This window comes from Atta cephalotes (assembly GCF_000143395.1).
Source record: "Atta cephalotes unplaced genomic scaffold scaffold00024, whole genome shotgun sequence".
Classification (NCBI taxonomy): Eukaryota; Metazoa; Arthropoda; class Insecta; order Hymenoptera; family Formicidae; genus Atta; species Atta cephalotes.
In genome coordinates this window covers 3594274-3610002 of record NW_012130088.1, presented here as the reverse complement: position 1 = coordinate 3610002, position 15729 = coordinate 3594274, and the positions used below count along the sequence as shown (strand labels likewise).

Below are 15729 nucleotides of genomic sequence, written 5' to 3'. Positions count from 1 at the left end.
AAATAGGTTTTGACCGGCGCCGCAACATGTAGTCGAACATTATCATGCAGGAGAATAATTTTGTCATGCCTGGAGTAGTAGTGGGCGCGTTTTTTCTTGAGTGCTCGGCTCAATCTCATCAATTGTGTTCGGTAGAGAGCCCCAGTAATGGTCTCGTTCGGTTTGAGCAACTCATAATACACGATACCAAGCTGATCCCACCAAATACACAACATGAGTTTTTTTCCATGAATATTCGATTTGGCTGTCGATGTTGAAGCATGGCCAGGTGGTCCCCATGATTTCCTCTTCTTTGGGTTATCATAGTGGATCCATTTTTTATCACCAGTGATTATACGATACAAAAAACCCCTTTCGTTTATGCCTGGCAAGCAGCATTTCACGTGTGAAAAATCGGCGTTCAACATTTCTCGACTTCAGTTCATATGGAATCCAATTTCCTTGCTTTTGAATCATTCCCAACGATTTCAAACGATATGAAATTGTTTTTTGAGTCACTCCTAATGTAAGTGCAAGTTCTTTTTGCGTTTGGCACAAATCTTCATCCAATAATGCTTCCATTCCGCGTCTTCGTACACTTTCGGCCTTCCGCTACATTCTTTGTCTTCGACGTCAAATTCACCGTTCTTAAACTTTTGAAACCATTCACGACAACTTCTCTCACTTAAGGCAGCATCACCATATGCTTCTACAAGCAATCTATGAGCTTCAGCTGCAGATTTCTTCAAATTAAAGAAGTAAATCAAAAGTTTCCGCAAATGATGCTTATTCGACTCAAAACTCGACATTTTCGTACAAAAAAAAATATATGATGCTGATACAAAATCGCTAATATTCAAGGTTATGATGTTACCGGATATTCAATCTTACGATATGTCGTTTTATCAAACAATTTTAACTACAATTTATTAGTGACGCCTTTTGGAAACAGTGGAAATTTATTTGTACTCCCAATATAACATTATCGTTATAACATTGCGCAACTTCTTTATCATGATAAAAAAGTTGCATAATGACGTTATAACGATAACGAAACTTGCATTAAGAGTTACAGAATAGAGGCCTTGATCTTCTCCATATTGTAGATTTCCGTCCTCCACATAACTCTGAAACTTCTCTATTGTGCGTTTCCTCTAACTTTCTTACAATTAAAACCTGTGCCAATCTCTTATTATAGTGTCTCTAGAAGTTCCATAGCGTGAGACCTCCGGAGTCCACGTAATGTGTCGCGGCCGCCATTGCATTCACACTCTGTTTCTTGCGATACGTTCTTTTATCCTCCCATTATTTTCGTTTTCTCGCGTCTACTTATCACATTCTCTCTCTCTCGCATTGCATTCTCCCTCGTACCTATTCTATACTTATTCGTGAACAGAATTTTCTTGCACTTGTTGCAATTATAAACGAGTTCTCACTCATCAGCTGAAAAACGAGTATTAAAAACGAACAGTTCACTCAAAAATACTTATGTGCGTACTCGCATATATTCGTTATCCTTCGCGATGTTGTCGTTCATCAGCGGAAAAACGAGTATTGGAAACGGGCAATCTTCTCAAAAATACTCATATGCATACTCGCGTATATTCGTTATCCTTCGCGATACATTGCGAATGCAAAAAAAACGAAAAAGAACGGGCTGTAAATGGGCTAAAATCGGCCCATAAGAGATAAAAACAGTGATAAATTTTTATAAAAAAATATATGTATAATTTTTAATTTTTATGTTTTTAAATTTAATTTAATTGAATATCCCAAGGTTCATTCGTGAGTATACTGAATAAACATATAAAGAGATTTTTAACCCTTCATAGTCACACTTCTTAAAAGTTTCGTAATAGTCATATCGAGGTCAAAATGATCCCAGAGCGCATTTAATCAATTGTCGTATTCAATTTTCGTTATGTGTCAAAAAAATTACTGATTAAATGCGTTCATTTTGAGCCCAGTGTGATCACGAAGGGTTAATTCTGTAAAGTCAATTTTAATTTGTAATATCGTAATTTTGTAATATTGTAATTTTCTCATCACTTTATGGGTCTCTTTCATCAGTTAAGTTAACCGACAATTACATGAGGCTCATTTAGGCCTAATTTCACAACTCATGATTAATTTTTAACCAAAATTTAATTTAAAATAAGTTAAATCTTGGTTAAAAATTAATCATGAGTTGTGAAACTGAGCTTAAATAAACCTCATGTAAGCATCGGTTAACTTAACCGAGGTAAAAGAGACTCTAAATCCACCATTTCCACCAACATAGATTGACTTTAATCTCGATTTAATCTATCTTGGTAAAAATGGGCATAAATCTTTTAATTGTTATTCATTGTTAAAGTCTAATCGTGACAACATATGTAAACGTCAAGATCATTGAAAATGTGTCCTCTAAATGGGAATTTTAAAGTAAATTGATTGTAGTTTATTCCTTTCTGCTTTATATTATATTCGCAAGTGTTCGTAGAATTAAGCTTAATCATTTGAAGTAACTTACTCGAAGCTCAACCCATTTGTCCAAAAGTCTTCTAATATTAAATTCGCACAGCAAGCCTGTTTTGGTTATTGCATATGTAGAATCCGTCATTTCTCCTCTACCGCAGGCTACATCAACAAAATCATTGTTCCTCTGTTCTCCTAATATAGCAGATCGACCCATTAAAGGCACGGGTTCTTTATACTGCATAATAAAATATCATATTAAATTGATTACTTTTCTATTAAGAAAAAAGTAAAAAAAGAAAATTGAAGATTAAATAGGTCAAATATAAATGAGTGAATAAAATGAATATATATATTAATAAATAATAGATTAATAATAAATAATAATAATAGAGTAATTAATAATAATAATAATTAATGAGCGAATCAACTTAAACTTTTGTTAAATGTCCTTTTCAGTCATTATTAAAAGTACAATCACATATAAAATTAATAAAAAATTCGTTTTAAATTCATAGCATACAATCCATATAATAAATTATATGTATATTTTTAAAATAACAACTATCATAACAATGATTAATAATAAATGTCATTAAAAATCTTAATGTCCGGATATAAAAGAAGTCCACAACTGAATCGTTTTCCATATGAAAATTATATAATAAAATTATATAATTAAGTCCGATGTTAGAACTACATTAAATTGTTGTGTACAGTACATGTTAGAATATTTTCAACTCATTGTTGTAACTATGGTGGATAAATTGTTTTAAAACTCGTTTGTTAATCTGGTTATGTTCAAAAACACCAAGATTTTTTATTTCATGGAAAAACGAGGAAATGGAGAGTGGAAGAGCGTAACTGACATCACTCTTTATTATCTTAGTTATTGCTGAGACGCGACCTACAAAAGCATTTGAATGGGTCCCAGATGTGGATCAATATCGATATAAAACGCTATCACGCTGTCTGAGACAGTGCATCCGTCGATTCTTTATCTTAGATCAAGGAACTTGATTTTTTTAACCAAGGATCGAATGTACGATTTTCGAGAATGGTGAATGAAACGTAAATAGTCATTTAATTACAGTTAATTACAAAAAATATCGATTTATTAAATGAAACTTTAGATTTTTATAATTATAAATATATATATATTTTTTTATTTATTTATTTATTTATTTATACAGGTTGTTTCATTTTAATCGATAACTAAAATATCTCAAGAAGACGTAGAATTAAAAAAAGTTTCAGACAAAAGTTATTCGAGGGGACATAAAATGGTATCCATGGATTTGATTTTGGGTGAAGTCACTTTAAATTTTTTTAATAGACCTCTCCCATTTTTTATTTTTCGTAGCTTATCTCGAATATTCAATTGAACCTTGAATATTCATTTAATTAATTTAATAAAATTTTAATTAAAATTTTGTCGCAATGTCTTCTCTTGTAGGACACATAGAAAAAAAAATAAAGACACTTTCATTACACAATCCGAGTATAAACTATCGATTAAGCATACATAGAATTTTATCAGTACAGCCTTCATTGAAATCTAATAATCGCGAACTCGGAAAATTCGTCGACTTATGTAAAAATACATAATCGGTCTCGTCCTATCGCGCGTCCTCTTAAAACTGAGACACTGCCGTGGATTTGGACACTGTCTCTGGATTTGTGGATTACCTTTAATAAATTATTTACTGATATAAAGAATATAAAATAAAGAATATAAAATAAAATTATCAATATTTGATCTATTTCTTGTAAATTTCTAATATTCAATAATAAGGGAAACAGTCATAGAGTTTTCTAACAAGAGATATAAATTGACAAGAGTTATCCTGTCCTTGTTCCATAATCAATAAGAAACAAAGATAGAATGACTCTTCTTCCGTCGATTTATGCCTCTGCTGGAAAGCTTCCTAATTCTGAAAGTATATTCTTATTAATAATTTTAACTTATAATTTTGCTAAATTATTTTCTATGTGTTTAATAAATTCAATTGTTATAAAATCATTGTGGAGAGGAAGACAAAAACCTTCGTCTAATTATAGTAATCCTTGAATTTTCATAAGAAAATTAATAGGTTTAAAAACCAATTATCTTTAAGTATCATAAAGTTAAACGACATTTAATTAAACTTAGCTGCAATGAATTTGAGTGTTCCTAAATTTAATTAAATGTCGTTTAACTTTGTTCATGATTCAAACTCAATTGATCTTCGTGGACAGAACAGTAATATTTTATATGATCTACTTTATTAGAAATTGATCATTTGCTTTCAGTTCCAATTAATAATGTAATTTGTTCTACAATCGTTTTTTTTTCCAAGTACTTTGCGGAAAATGCGTTTGTATATTATTTTATTTAAAGAATCGTGCTGAGAATAAAAAAAATTATTCTAAATATTATATGGTAATATATCTTCTTTACATTTTTGATAACATGAAAAATTTTTAATTTAGGAATGATACTATACTCTGATTGAATAAATCAAAGATTTCAAGATTGAATAAATTATAAATCTAAACTCTTTTTCGCTATCCATTTGAATTCTTGTGAAATTTCAAATTAGATATTTGTTTTACATAAATGTTAGGATTGTAATTCATGTATTTTACAAGTACGTAAAAATTTAATTCTTAAATAAGCTCTCACACACACTCTCTATTAAGACCCAAAATTTTAGTAATTTAGTGACGTATATATAATATCAAACATTAAACTAAAATAAAATCAAAAACTGAATATTAGCAATTCTTAAAATAATGCATATTTCAGACAGCGCAAATTATAAAATTTAAATCTTCCATTGATATTATTTTTTCAATATATTTTTTCAATATATCTTACTTTTTTAATTAATAGCACATGAAAAAGTAATATATTTTTTCTTTTAATTTTTCTTTTAAAAAGATCAAAGCTGTTATCAATATGGCTAACATCATGCGGAATGTTGTTTAATATTAAGTTATGTAAATATTATAATTGTATCGAGATAGAAAATTGTATCAGTCAAAGATATTAAAATTCTTAGTAAAATATTCATTTTATGTATCTTCGGCAAGCCATAGACTCTCGGTAGTGAGCAATCACGAAAAGGATACTTTGCCAAGTTGAAATGTTTCGCTCATTAATTCCTTTAAATATACACACATTTTTAATTGTTATTAACATCATTTCCTCGTATGTATTTTTAATCTTTTAGTTATTAGTTTTAAATACAAATTATTTTGTAAAAAAAAAATAATGCTATTTCGCAAAAGATGTAAAACAGAATTGAGTGTGTACCTTGGTGCTACGTGAATGTTCCAAGTACCAAAACTTAACGTGCCTATTACCCACAGTAACAAAATAATTGCCATTTTCTGCGAAGCAGACAGCTTTCACCTTGCTCGAAACTTTATTGGATGCTATTTTAACATCACTTCGCCAGTCCCAAACGTTGACAATCATATCGTGCTGCGAACCGACTGATACAACGTATTTAATATTGGGTGAGAATGCCTAAAATAAAAAGATAAATGTTCTTTTGATATCTTATATATTTCGCAGGATTAATTTTAAGCCTTCCGTCTTTCAAAAATTAATACAATTTATTCAATGTTGTATTTGATAACATTTTTATAAAAATAAACTGTTTTATGAGTATCCCATTTTTATGGAAATATCTTGACGACAAAATAATTAACAAAAAATAATTTTCAGACAATATGGTCTAAAGAGGAACAAATAATGATGAAATCAATTTTTAGAAAAAATCAATTTTTTAAAACTTCTTTCACATGAAGATCATTCCTTTTAAAAAAATTGTGTAATTTTTTCAAATAAAAGAATTAAGCTTACAAGGATAATATAAGAATACACCAGATATGACCCATTACCGAATGAATTTTAATATATATAATAGTTCAGCCCTCCTACTAATTCGTGCTAAAATTATAGAATGTTTCTCAACTATTTGTGAGAAAAACAAATTAAAAAATTTTCTTGTTGATAAACGCGTTTTTTTCATGAATGCTTGAGAAGCATGTCGTATAATTTTAGCATAAATTAAGGAAGAGCTGTGTGTGAACTTATACACGCACGCACATACATACATATATATATATATATATATATATATATATATATTATACATAATTCAGCAAAATCGAAGGGGGCCCTATTTGAATTGCTTTTGTGTAGAAGAAATAAATCAAGAGGTATAAAAAAAATGCCAATACTGAGCCAATATACAGAATATTCACACATATTGTTTTATTGACTTCACAATTCAGCGGAATTCGGCACTAGTCGACGCAGTCATTGCTCGTTCAACCAGATTGCGATCTTAAAATTATATTTGCGTTTTCTTAAAAAAATAATGCGGGTGCATCCTCATCGCGTGTACGGCGCGTTCGGCGAATGTACGCTGGAAATGATTGTTAATCAAATGAAAACATTGTTATAATGTATACTTTTCAAAGAATAAAACAATATACGAATACATATAAGTATCCTGTGTTGGTTCAGTATGGCATTTTTTTATATGATATGAGACTTTTTTTTACACAATATAATTTTTCCGTTATTCTATATGTAAAAATATTAAAATAGAATTATCGAAAAACAGTTAACGAGATATTTTATATTTTATTCTGACACTTTTTGTCATGAAATTTAAAATATTTTGTAAATTTTTTTGGCAATTATACGTAATACGTACAGTTAACTGTACGTAGTACATAGTACTTTTATGTATAGAACAATGAGAAGAATCACTTTTAATGTAAAAAAATACAGCTACTTGAAAAAAAGAAGATAATTGCACGTTTCAAATTGCATGTTTTACAAAATTTGCTTATATTTCTAATATCTTTATGTTTTTTTTTAAGATTTAGATTTGTTTCACAAAATTTGGCTAATTAGATTATTTTATATATTTTTATGTATGGGATTTTTGGATCACGCAGGTGATCTAATTGATGTAGAATGTCAATCGGATCACCTGCGTGCTCAAAAATCAGCGCAATAAAAATAAACATTCAAGGTCTCGAATTATTCGTATGTACATGTATTTTCGAAAGAAATGTGCCATTTTGAGATCTAATATGGTGGATTCAATATGGCGCCGAGAAGCAATAAACATCGCATACAAATTTAACATTTTCTTGCTTCAATTACTGTAGTGATTCCCAGTTGGCTTGAAAATGATTACTTTTAGGTTTTTCAGGATTGCTGGTTATAAATCTGCTGTCAAAATTTGGAAATTCAAAATAGTAGACCAGTATGGCGACCAGCATATGAAACTTTGAGCTCTATACTCTTCAACTTCTTTCAATTTCCAAGCTTCTTAATCCCGAGCGTGAAGGAATAATTTTTGAATGTTTAAAAATCAATCACCACCTGCTTAGTGATGAAATATTTTTTTATTTTAAGACTAACTTAAATAGTTTACCTTTATGATCGAGATTAAAAAACTCCGTAATCAGCAACTCTGAAAAACCTAGAAGTAATTATTTTTAAGCCAATTGTATCAAACGTAGGTGATCCGGGTGACGTGGAATATCCTATGTGTTTATTAGTTATTACTTGATTTAATAATACATACACTTTTAAATGTTTTTTATGTGCTTGCCTATAAAACATCAACTAACAATAACATTACGTCAATTTATAATTTCCCATTTAACAATATAACTATTACGTACAATATGTGTTACCTTACATTTATATTGTTAAATGGAAAATTATATAATATTGATATAATGATACTATTAATTTGTAGTCTGCGATAGTGTACATTTTCTACCTAAAATTTGTTTGAAATTATTTCATTTAAAAACTATTAAAGCGAAATCTTGTTTCCAATATTTCTATGATAGTTAAATTATAAAGAATTATATTTAAAAATTGATTTCTTTTCGCATAATTATGCTTAAAGCCCAACTTCCTTATACAACAAAAATATGAAGAAAAGTCAGAAATGCTCAATCGCAAACATTTAAAATAAAAAGTCATTGCAATACTCACTACGCAGTTGATGCCATATTTGTGTCCCGGAAATTCCGCGATCTGCACAGCATTTTGCGGATCAGAAATATCCCAGACACGAACATTCGGCATATGACCGCATTCGCCAGTGACCAAGAATTTACCGTCTCCGGCCAGCGCCAGGGAAGTCACAGTCTTCCGGCAAACATTTAATACGTGTGCTTGACTGTTTCGTCGTGGATTAAATAGTACGACAGTGCAACTGCAACAGAAGAAAACTAATTTATAAAATGCAATGGCAATCATTTTAATTAAAAAAGAATATTGCAAGTTCTGATACAATAATGCGATAATAAAACGAAAACATAATTATAACCTTAAAAATTAAATTATCGATAATAAGTTAAGTTAAACCCTTAGACGAGTTTTAATCCATAAGCTTCGAGAGTAGAGGAATTCCGAAGAGTGGGATACTTCCAGATCTGCCGGGAAGTGCGTCACTTAGACCCGATTGCAGAACATTACTTTGACTTGAAAGAGATGCTCGAGCCTATATTACCGATACAACTAGCATTTTTGACGTTTTCTTGTCGAATTTCTTCATAGTGATTTCACAGAATAAAAATTCCTTTTCCACGATTAAAATGTACATGCTAATGTACTTGTCGCTGGTGTATTTTGTGTTTAAAGATAGAAGAAATAAAAAATTACAGATTTCTTTATCCATTTTTATCGATAGAAGAAATAAAAAATTACAGATTTCTTTATCCATTTTTATCTCAGTATGGCGATCAACGCTGAAGGTAAAATTCGACAGGAATAAAAACGTCAAAAACATTAGTTTTATCGGTAATACAAGTGGCTCCAGCATTCCCTTAAGCGAGGCTTAAAACTCTCACTTTCTCTTTTTAAAACTGAGAGAGTGAGAGAGATAGAGCCTCGCTTAAAATCAAAGTAACGTTGATGCAATCGGGCCGTTGTCTCAGTACACTCTTGCTTTAAAGCATCGTCTACAATAAAGTAGCAATAGCGGCTGTAGATGAGAGGAAGTTGATTTTCCGACTCAACCAAAAATAGTTGATCAATTAGCGTTAAATCAATTCAATGTCGCTCGATGTCAAATCAATGTTAATTCAACAATGATCAATGTTAATTCGATATTAATCAATCGATCATTTTTGCTGAGGAATGTAATAAGGCGTAAAGCTATAAGCATGCGTGCGTGCGTATTTTTTTAATAATATATTTTAAAAAGAATCAAATCAATTCCGAACAGACATATCCCTTAGGCACTCACTTAGGCATTAGGTACAGAAAATAATATTACAAATGACAAATTTCTTTGTTTTATTGAAGATGTTACATAAAAGATTTCTTTCCTCAATCTTTTTTATTTTGCATATATATTTGTTATTTTTCTTTAAAATAAAACTTTTATTCTCATCATTACACATTAAAAAATCAATAAGAAAAAAGTTAAACTTACCCAGCTGGATAAGCAACCAATTCACTGGTTACATCACAATCGAGAGCTGCATTGCTGGAAACGGTTACACCCAGTACACGTTCTAGCTTAATCTGAAACATATTAAGAAATGCATTATTATATTGATTCTGTCTAGTTGATAAAATTCTTAAGATATCAATTTACAATATTAATGAATAATCTAATTCGCAATCTAATTTCCATTAATGTAATTTTGATTTCCAAATACAGAGTGATTCAGAGCAAATGTTTATTCTTAAAATATATTATTACAATAACTTAATTCTAAGACGATTTTTTCTTTACCAAGACTTTTCCAAAGCATAATTTTTAGATTGTAACAAGAAATAATTAGCTAATTGTGGGACACTTATGGAAAGTAAGCAGGGACAACACAACTCACTCCGACGCGGGCGCTTACTGCAATCATATTATAATACTTGCTACCTATACCAAACATGACGAGATAATACATGCATAGGATTTTCCAGCTACGTATACAGACGACATTATGTGACACAGTGTATAATTCGGTGCTTTCCAACTATATACGACACAAATGGACACACTCGAATTGAACTATTTAACTACGTACGATTGTGTCGACTTGTGTGGTAATTGGAAAACACATTGTACATAGCATAGTGTTACTCAAAAGTATCAAATGTAACGTAGTATGTTCTAAATTGAAAAACAACATAAAGTTCTTTCCAATTGCTTAACACATCTTAACACAAACGTATACAGGAATGTACAAAACGTAGCATTATGCACAATTCACTGAACATAGTGTAGATGTTTTCCAGCAAGGACACAGTCAAATACTGTATAACACAATAAATCATTTCATTCTTGTTTAATGTAGACAAACAACAAGAATGTAACAATTCACTGGGTTACACAAACGTATACAGGAATGTACAAAACGTAGCATTATGCACAATTCACTGAACACAGTGTAGATGTTTTCCAGCAAGGACACAGTCAAATACTGTATAACACAATAAATCATTTCATTCTTGTTTAATGTAGACAAACAACAAGAATGTAACAATTCACTGGGTTACACTGTGTCTGACTGTGTCTTTGCTAGAAAACACTCTGTGCACAGTTTCGATCCAGTTTAGGAATTAGATTAAATGTAGTTTTTTCCATTTGTATTGAATAAAAAAAAACAAAGGTACCGGCTATTCAACATCCTTCAATCTCATTTATAGCTACCGCAATTACGTGTAATTATCATTAAAAAACATAAGCTTACGCACCGATTAGTAACCTCAACTTAGTACTTAGAGTACGGATATGTAATATGTCGATAATACAACAATTGGAACGCAATATGTGTCGCCGTGTGCACAAAAATATTTTTACAAACGCGCGACAAATCTCTAGCAAGATTATCAAAAATAACTTTATATAAACGTGTTAATGCGTCATTTAAATTTATCATATAGTATTGAAGAATTGTCTAGAAAGATCCATCAACTGCTAATTGAACGTGAACATAGTGCAGCAGATAGTGCATTGGTCTGCTGTACTAGAGATCCCGGGTTCGATCCGACAGAATCAAAAAACTTTCGTAGCTCATTTCGGAAGAAAAAATGGCAAATCACCGAATAGTATAGTTGACCAGGAAACCTTACCAAAAATTGCCGTTCGGAATCGGCATTTAAACTACAGGTCCGCATACCTTGTGTACAATCAGTGTGCACGCACAGATATATATGAGAGGGAGGCGCCGACACGCTGTGAGTTTGAAGAAGAACTACTAGTTGCTGGTGCCAGCAAGTATCATTGGAAAGCACTCATCGAGGTAATCACAGATATATATAAGTCGTTGCCTCCAGAATGAATCCTATGATATACAAAGTGTGATTCTACAGGGTGATTCCTAGACATAACTCCGGCCAGGTTGGTACAGATTATATCCGAGAGTCATCTGTTCTTTTTAGCTAAATTTCTTGCACGATTCATCTTTTCTCTTTATCTCTCCAACGTAGAGAGAAAAGGAAGAAAGATGAATTATGTATCTAAAAAGAATTATCCAGTTATCCTGTCATAAAAGATCCGTAATGTACACTCTGTATATACATACATATCGCAATTTGTTCGAAAAGCAATAATTCATGTATCTGTGATCATCTCGGTACGTGCTTTTATAATAAAAATTGCAATAAAATTCAATTAATAAAAAGAAAGGTATATTAACCCTATCAAACTATTCATAGATCCAACCATGTATCTTATGTGATTTTTTTACATTGTTGTAACTTTTTTATAATATTACTTGAAGATTCAGATTGAGGCTGAAAAAGACTTTAACTGTCCATAGATATAATAAGCTCACAAGGGTTTTTTGCATTATTCTCGATAGAGAATGCACGAAAGTGCATTCAAAGAGGGTATTTGGTCACTCATACGTGACTAATTTATATAAGTTTTCAGGCGTTCTGGGTACTACTTTATTTTTTAATATATTTAATTTAATATATTTTTAAATATATGTTTACTGAGTTTTAGATATAAAAGTAAGTACACAAAAATGTAGAATTAAAAAGAATTATTTCAATACAATAAATAGTAGAAATTTTATAATCTCTGTCAATCTTCGGAGAGCCAGAACGAATTGCATTGCTTTAGAGCGAGTGTTGCATCATCCTCTAAATTAAATTCTAATAAACTTAATTATATAAATTTAATTATATAAGCTTAATTATTGTATATACTATAATAATATTTATACATATATAATCTTTTATCTATCATTTTATATTGTTTAAATAATAAAATTTTATTTATTAATTGTAAATTTATAATATATAAATAATATAATATATAAATATAATATAATATATAAATATAATATAATATATATAATAAAAATATAATATAATATATAATATAATATATAAATTTTTCAAAAATGTCGATTTTCGATAATTCAAATAATTATACTTTTTTTGAGCGACATACTGTATTCGTACTGTATTTTTTTTGTTAGTCCAAAAGAATCAATTAAAAAAATCCTACGAGTTTTTGCTTGAATATTAAATTTAAAATTTGAGAATTTTATATCCAAAGTAGTCATTTTTTGCGAATTTTTCAATAAAATGTCTTTGAAACATTGTAATTAATTGAAAATAAAATATTATTTATTTGATTTATATTTATCTGTCTTTGTCTAATTTCAAGATATAAATTTCACACGTTTTGAGCTAAAAAAAAATACGCCCATAGATACAGCATGATAAAGTTGCAAGATTTCACAAATCCTGGTTGTAGCCGGGAAGATAATCAAAAATAACAATAGCTTACTAGGGTTAATAATCTCGTCTAATCTATCTCATCTTATCCAATGCAATAATGTGAGCGCGTTTGGATCTATGCGTGTGCATAAGATCCAGTTTCATAACTCATGGTTAACTGAGATTCAACTTATTTCTCATCTTTTTCCAATTCTAAAATTAGAAAGAGACAGTGAATAAGTTGAACCTCAGTTACGAGTTAATCGTCAGTTGTGAAACTGGACCTAGGTAATCGACTTGCAACTTTCCCGTTTTCATCATTTCCAGAAACTACTTTGAAACTGTAGACATTCGCGGAGAAATTTTATAGGGGATAATACCGCGCACATTAGTTCGCAGAACATATCAAGTCTCAATCGCAGTTTGAGATTGTTTTGAGATTATCGCAATTATACCTTATCGACATGGACCTACTCTTTTAGGTTAGAATCCCCGACTCTCTCCCTAAGGGACTCTCCTTGCCGCACACAAAATTCCGTAACAGTATGCGTAAGGTATAAACTTAAGCCGATAAATTAATCAGGATATGCTTTAGATTACGTAATCAAATGAAAATGAAAATAACAGTAAACGTACTTCGTAACTTCCCAATAAAGTGAATTTCAATCGGTTAAAACTCACCTTATGGATAAGTTTACTGCTATTTCTATTTCCGTTAGAGTACGTAGGTCTAAAGCAATATCCTGATTGGTTCATCGATTTAAGTTTGGCTCACGTCTTAAGATTATTGTTATAGAAATTTTGTCTGCGGCAACTCTAACCTCGGATCTGCAATAGATTTTTAAGCCTTAAGTCATAAGAAATGGACAAATCATAATAAATTATTCTCCTCGCATTCGACTATAATTTGTCAATTATAGTTTCTTACAGTTTAAGGCTTAAAACACCTATTTAGACTTAGACTTATGCCTAGTTCAGACTGGACACACCAAACATCCAGCAGCAGAGCAGCAATCAATCAAAGCAAGGCGATATTTACAATGACGTAAAAAATATTGCCTCGCTGGTTGGTTCCTGCTCCACTACTTGACGCTTGCTGTGTCAGAACTAGGCATTATGATCTCTATTGTGATTGATCGATTCGCTTATTGCTTAAAATTACGATTTCCTTACTGCTTATCTTACGGCCTTACGTTTTTTTCATGTGTCATGGACACATAAAAGTCTTATATCTTAAGTCTTACATCTTAAATTTTTTTATGTGCCATGGGCTGCCGCAGACAAAATTTCTGTAACAGTAACCTTAAGCGTGAACTTAAGCCAATGAGCTAGTCAGGATTCTGCTTTAGATCTATGTACTCTAACAGAAATAGCAGTAAATTTATCCTATTATAAGGCTAGTTTTAAATTTATTCTTTCTTTATTGCGAGGTTATGGATATATATAAATTTACTGTTATTTCTATTTCGATTAGATTATATAGACCTAAAGCAATATCCTGATTGATTCATCGGCTTAAATTCACATCTTAGAGTCACTGTTGCGGAATTTTGTATGCGGCAGCCTTAATCCATCGCAATTCTACAGCTATTTGAAATTTTAAGCTCTTTGTTGAAAGACTCACGATGGAGACAGAGGATTAAAATAATGAATTGTTTGGTGATAGTTATTTCCGACTGTTGTTAATTTTCGACTTATTAAAAGACTTGGCCAAATAATGAAAAATGTATACAATAATGTGTATAATAATGTGTATAATGGAATTCATAATTTACTCACTCTGTCTTGTATCCTAATATTTTCTTGACCTCTTTTTAAATTGGGAGCTCGGAGAACTTTACTCGTAAGTAATGGTTCCATTATGACGGCAAATTTGGTTCTTCCGTTAGATTTCCATTTCTGAAAAAGTGTCTTGATCTCATTTCATTTCTCTGCAACAAAAATTATTTTCATATAACTTTCAGAAAAATTGGATAAATATTTTGTTTATAATTTAAAAAATGAATAATTCGTTTTCTGTAGTACCCCTTTCTCTCTTTACCAGAATTAGATTCTGGTAAAAATCTGGCAAAAATAAATTACCTTATATCATGTTCACATATTCATTCTGTATGAGTATCTCAATTTAGAATACAACAATAATATACGGGATAATCCATTTTAATCAATACATCCTCCGTCAATAATTCTTCCGAAATTATTAATGATATGAAAAAGTATTTTAGATAAAAGTTCATTGATTTTGAGAGATATTTTAGTCATGCTGTTTTTCTTCTAGATAAAGATGCCAAAAAAAATACGAAGTTTTCTTCTTCATTTTTTTCAAATGAAGTAATATAATTTTTTTATTCTGCATTTGAAAGTCAAGATAGAGATATTTAAAAAATCAATAGTTTGTGAGATATTTTATACTTTATTCTGGCACATTTTGACATAAAACATTAAATATTTCGTAAACTATATTTTCTGATATTTCTACCGTAATATTTTTATGTGCAGAATAATTAAAAGGAATCATACTATGTAAAAATACCATATAATTCCATTTGAAAAAGCTGAAGTGACTTTCATATCTTTTT

The 15729-nt window shown here is 30.3% G+C and overlaps 1 protein-coding gene across 1 annotated transcript in view; it reads right to left on the bottom strand.

The window, feature by feature from the left end:
* The window catches only part of LOC105620123 (mitogen-activated protein kinase-binding protein 1), a 44804-nt gene extending 29794 nt beyond the window's left edge, over nt 1-15010 (bottom strand). The window contains exons 1-5 of the mRNA XM_012201630.1: nt 14930-15010; nt 9906-9997; nt 8459-8681; nt 5735-5950; nt 2492-2674 (exon numbers count right to left, since the gene is read on the bottom strand). Of these exons, the coding sequence (XP_012057020.1) occupies nt 2492-2674; nt 5735-5950; nt 8459-8681; nt 9906-9997; nt 14930-15010 (795 nt within the window). The remainder of the gene's footprint in view (nt 1-2491; nt 2675-5734; nt 5951-8458; nt 8682-9905; nt 9998-14929) is intronic.
* Between the last annotated feature and the right edge of the window lie 719 nt (nt 15011-15729).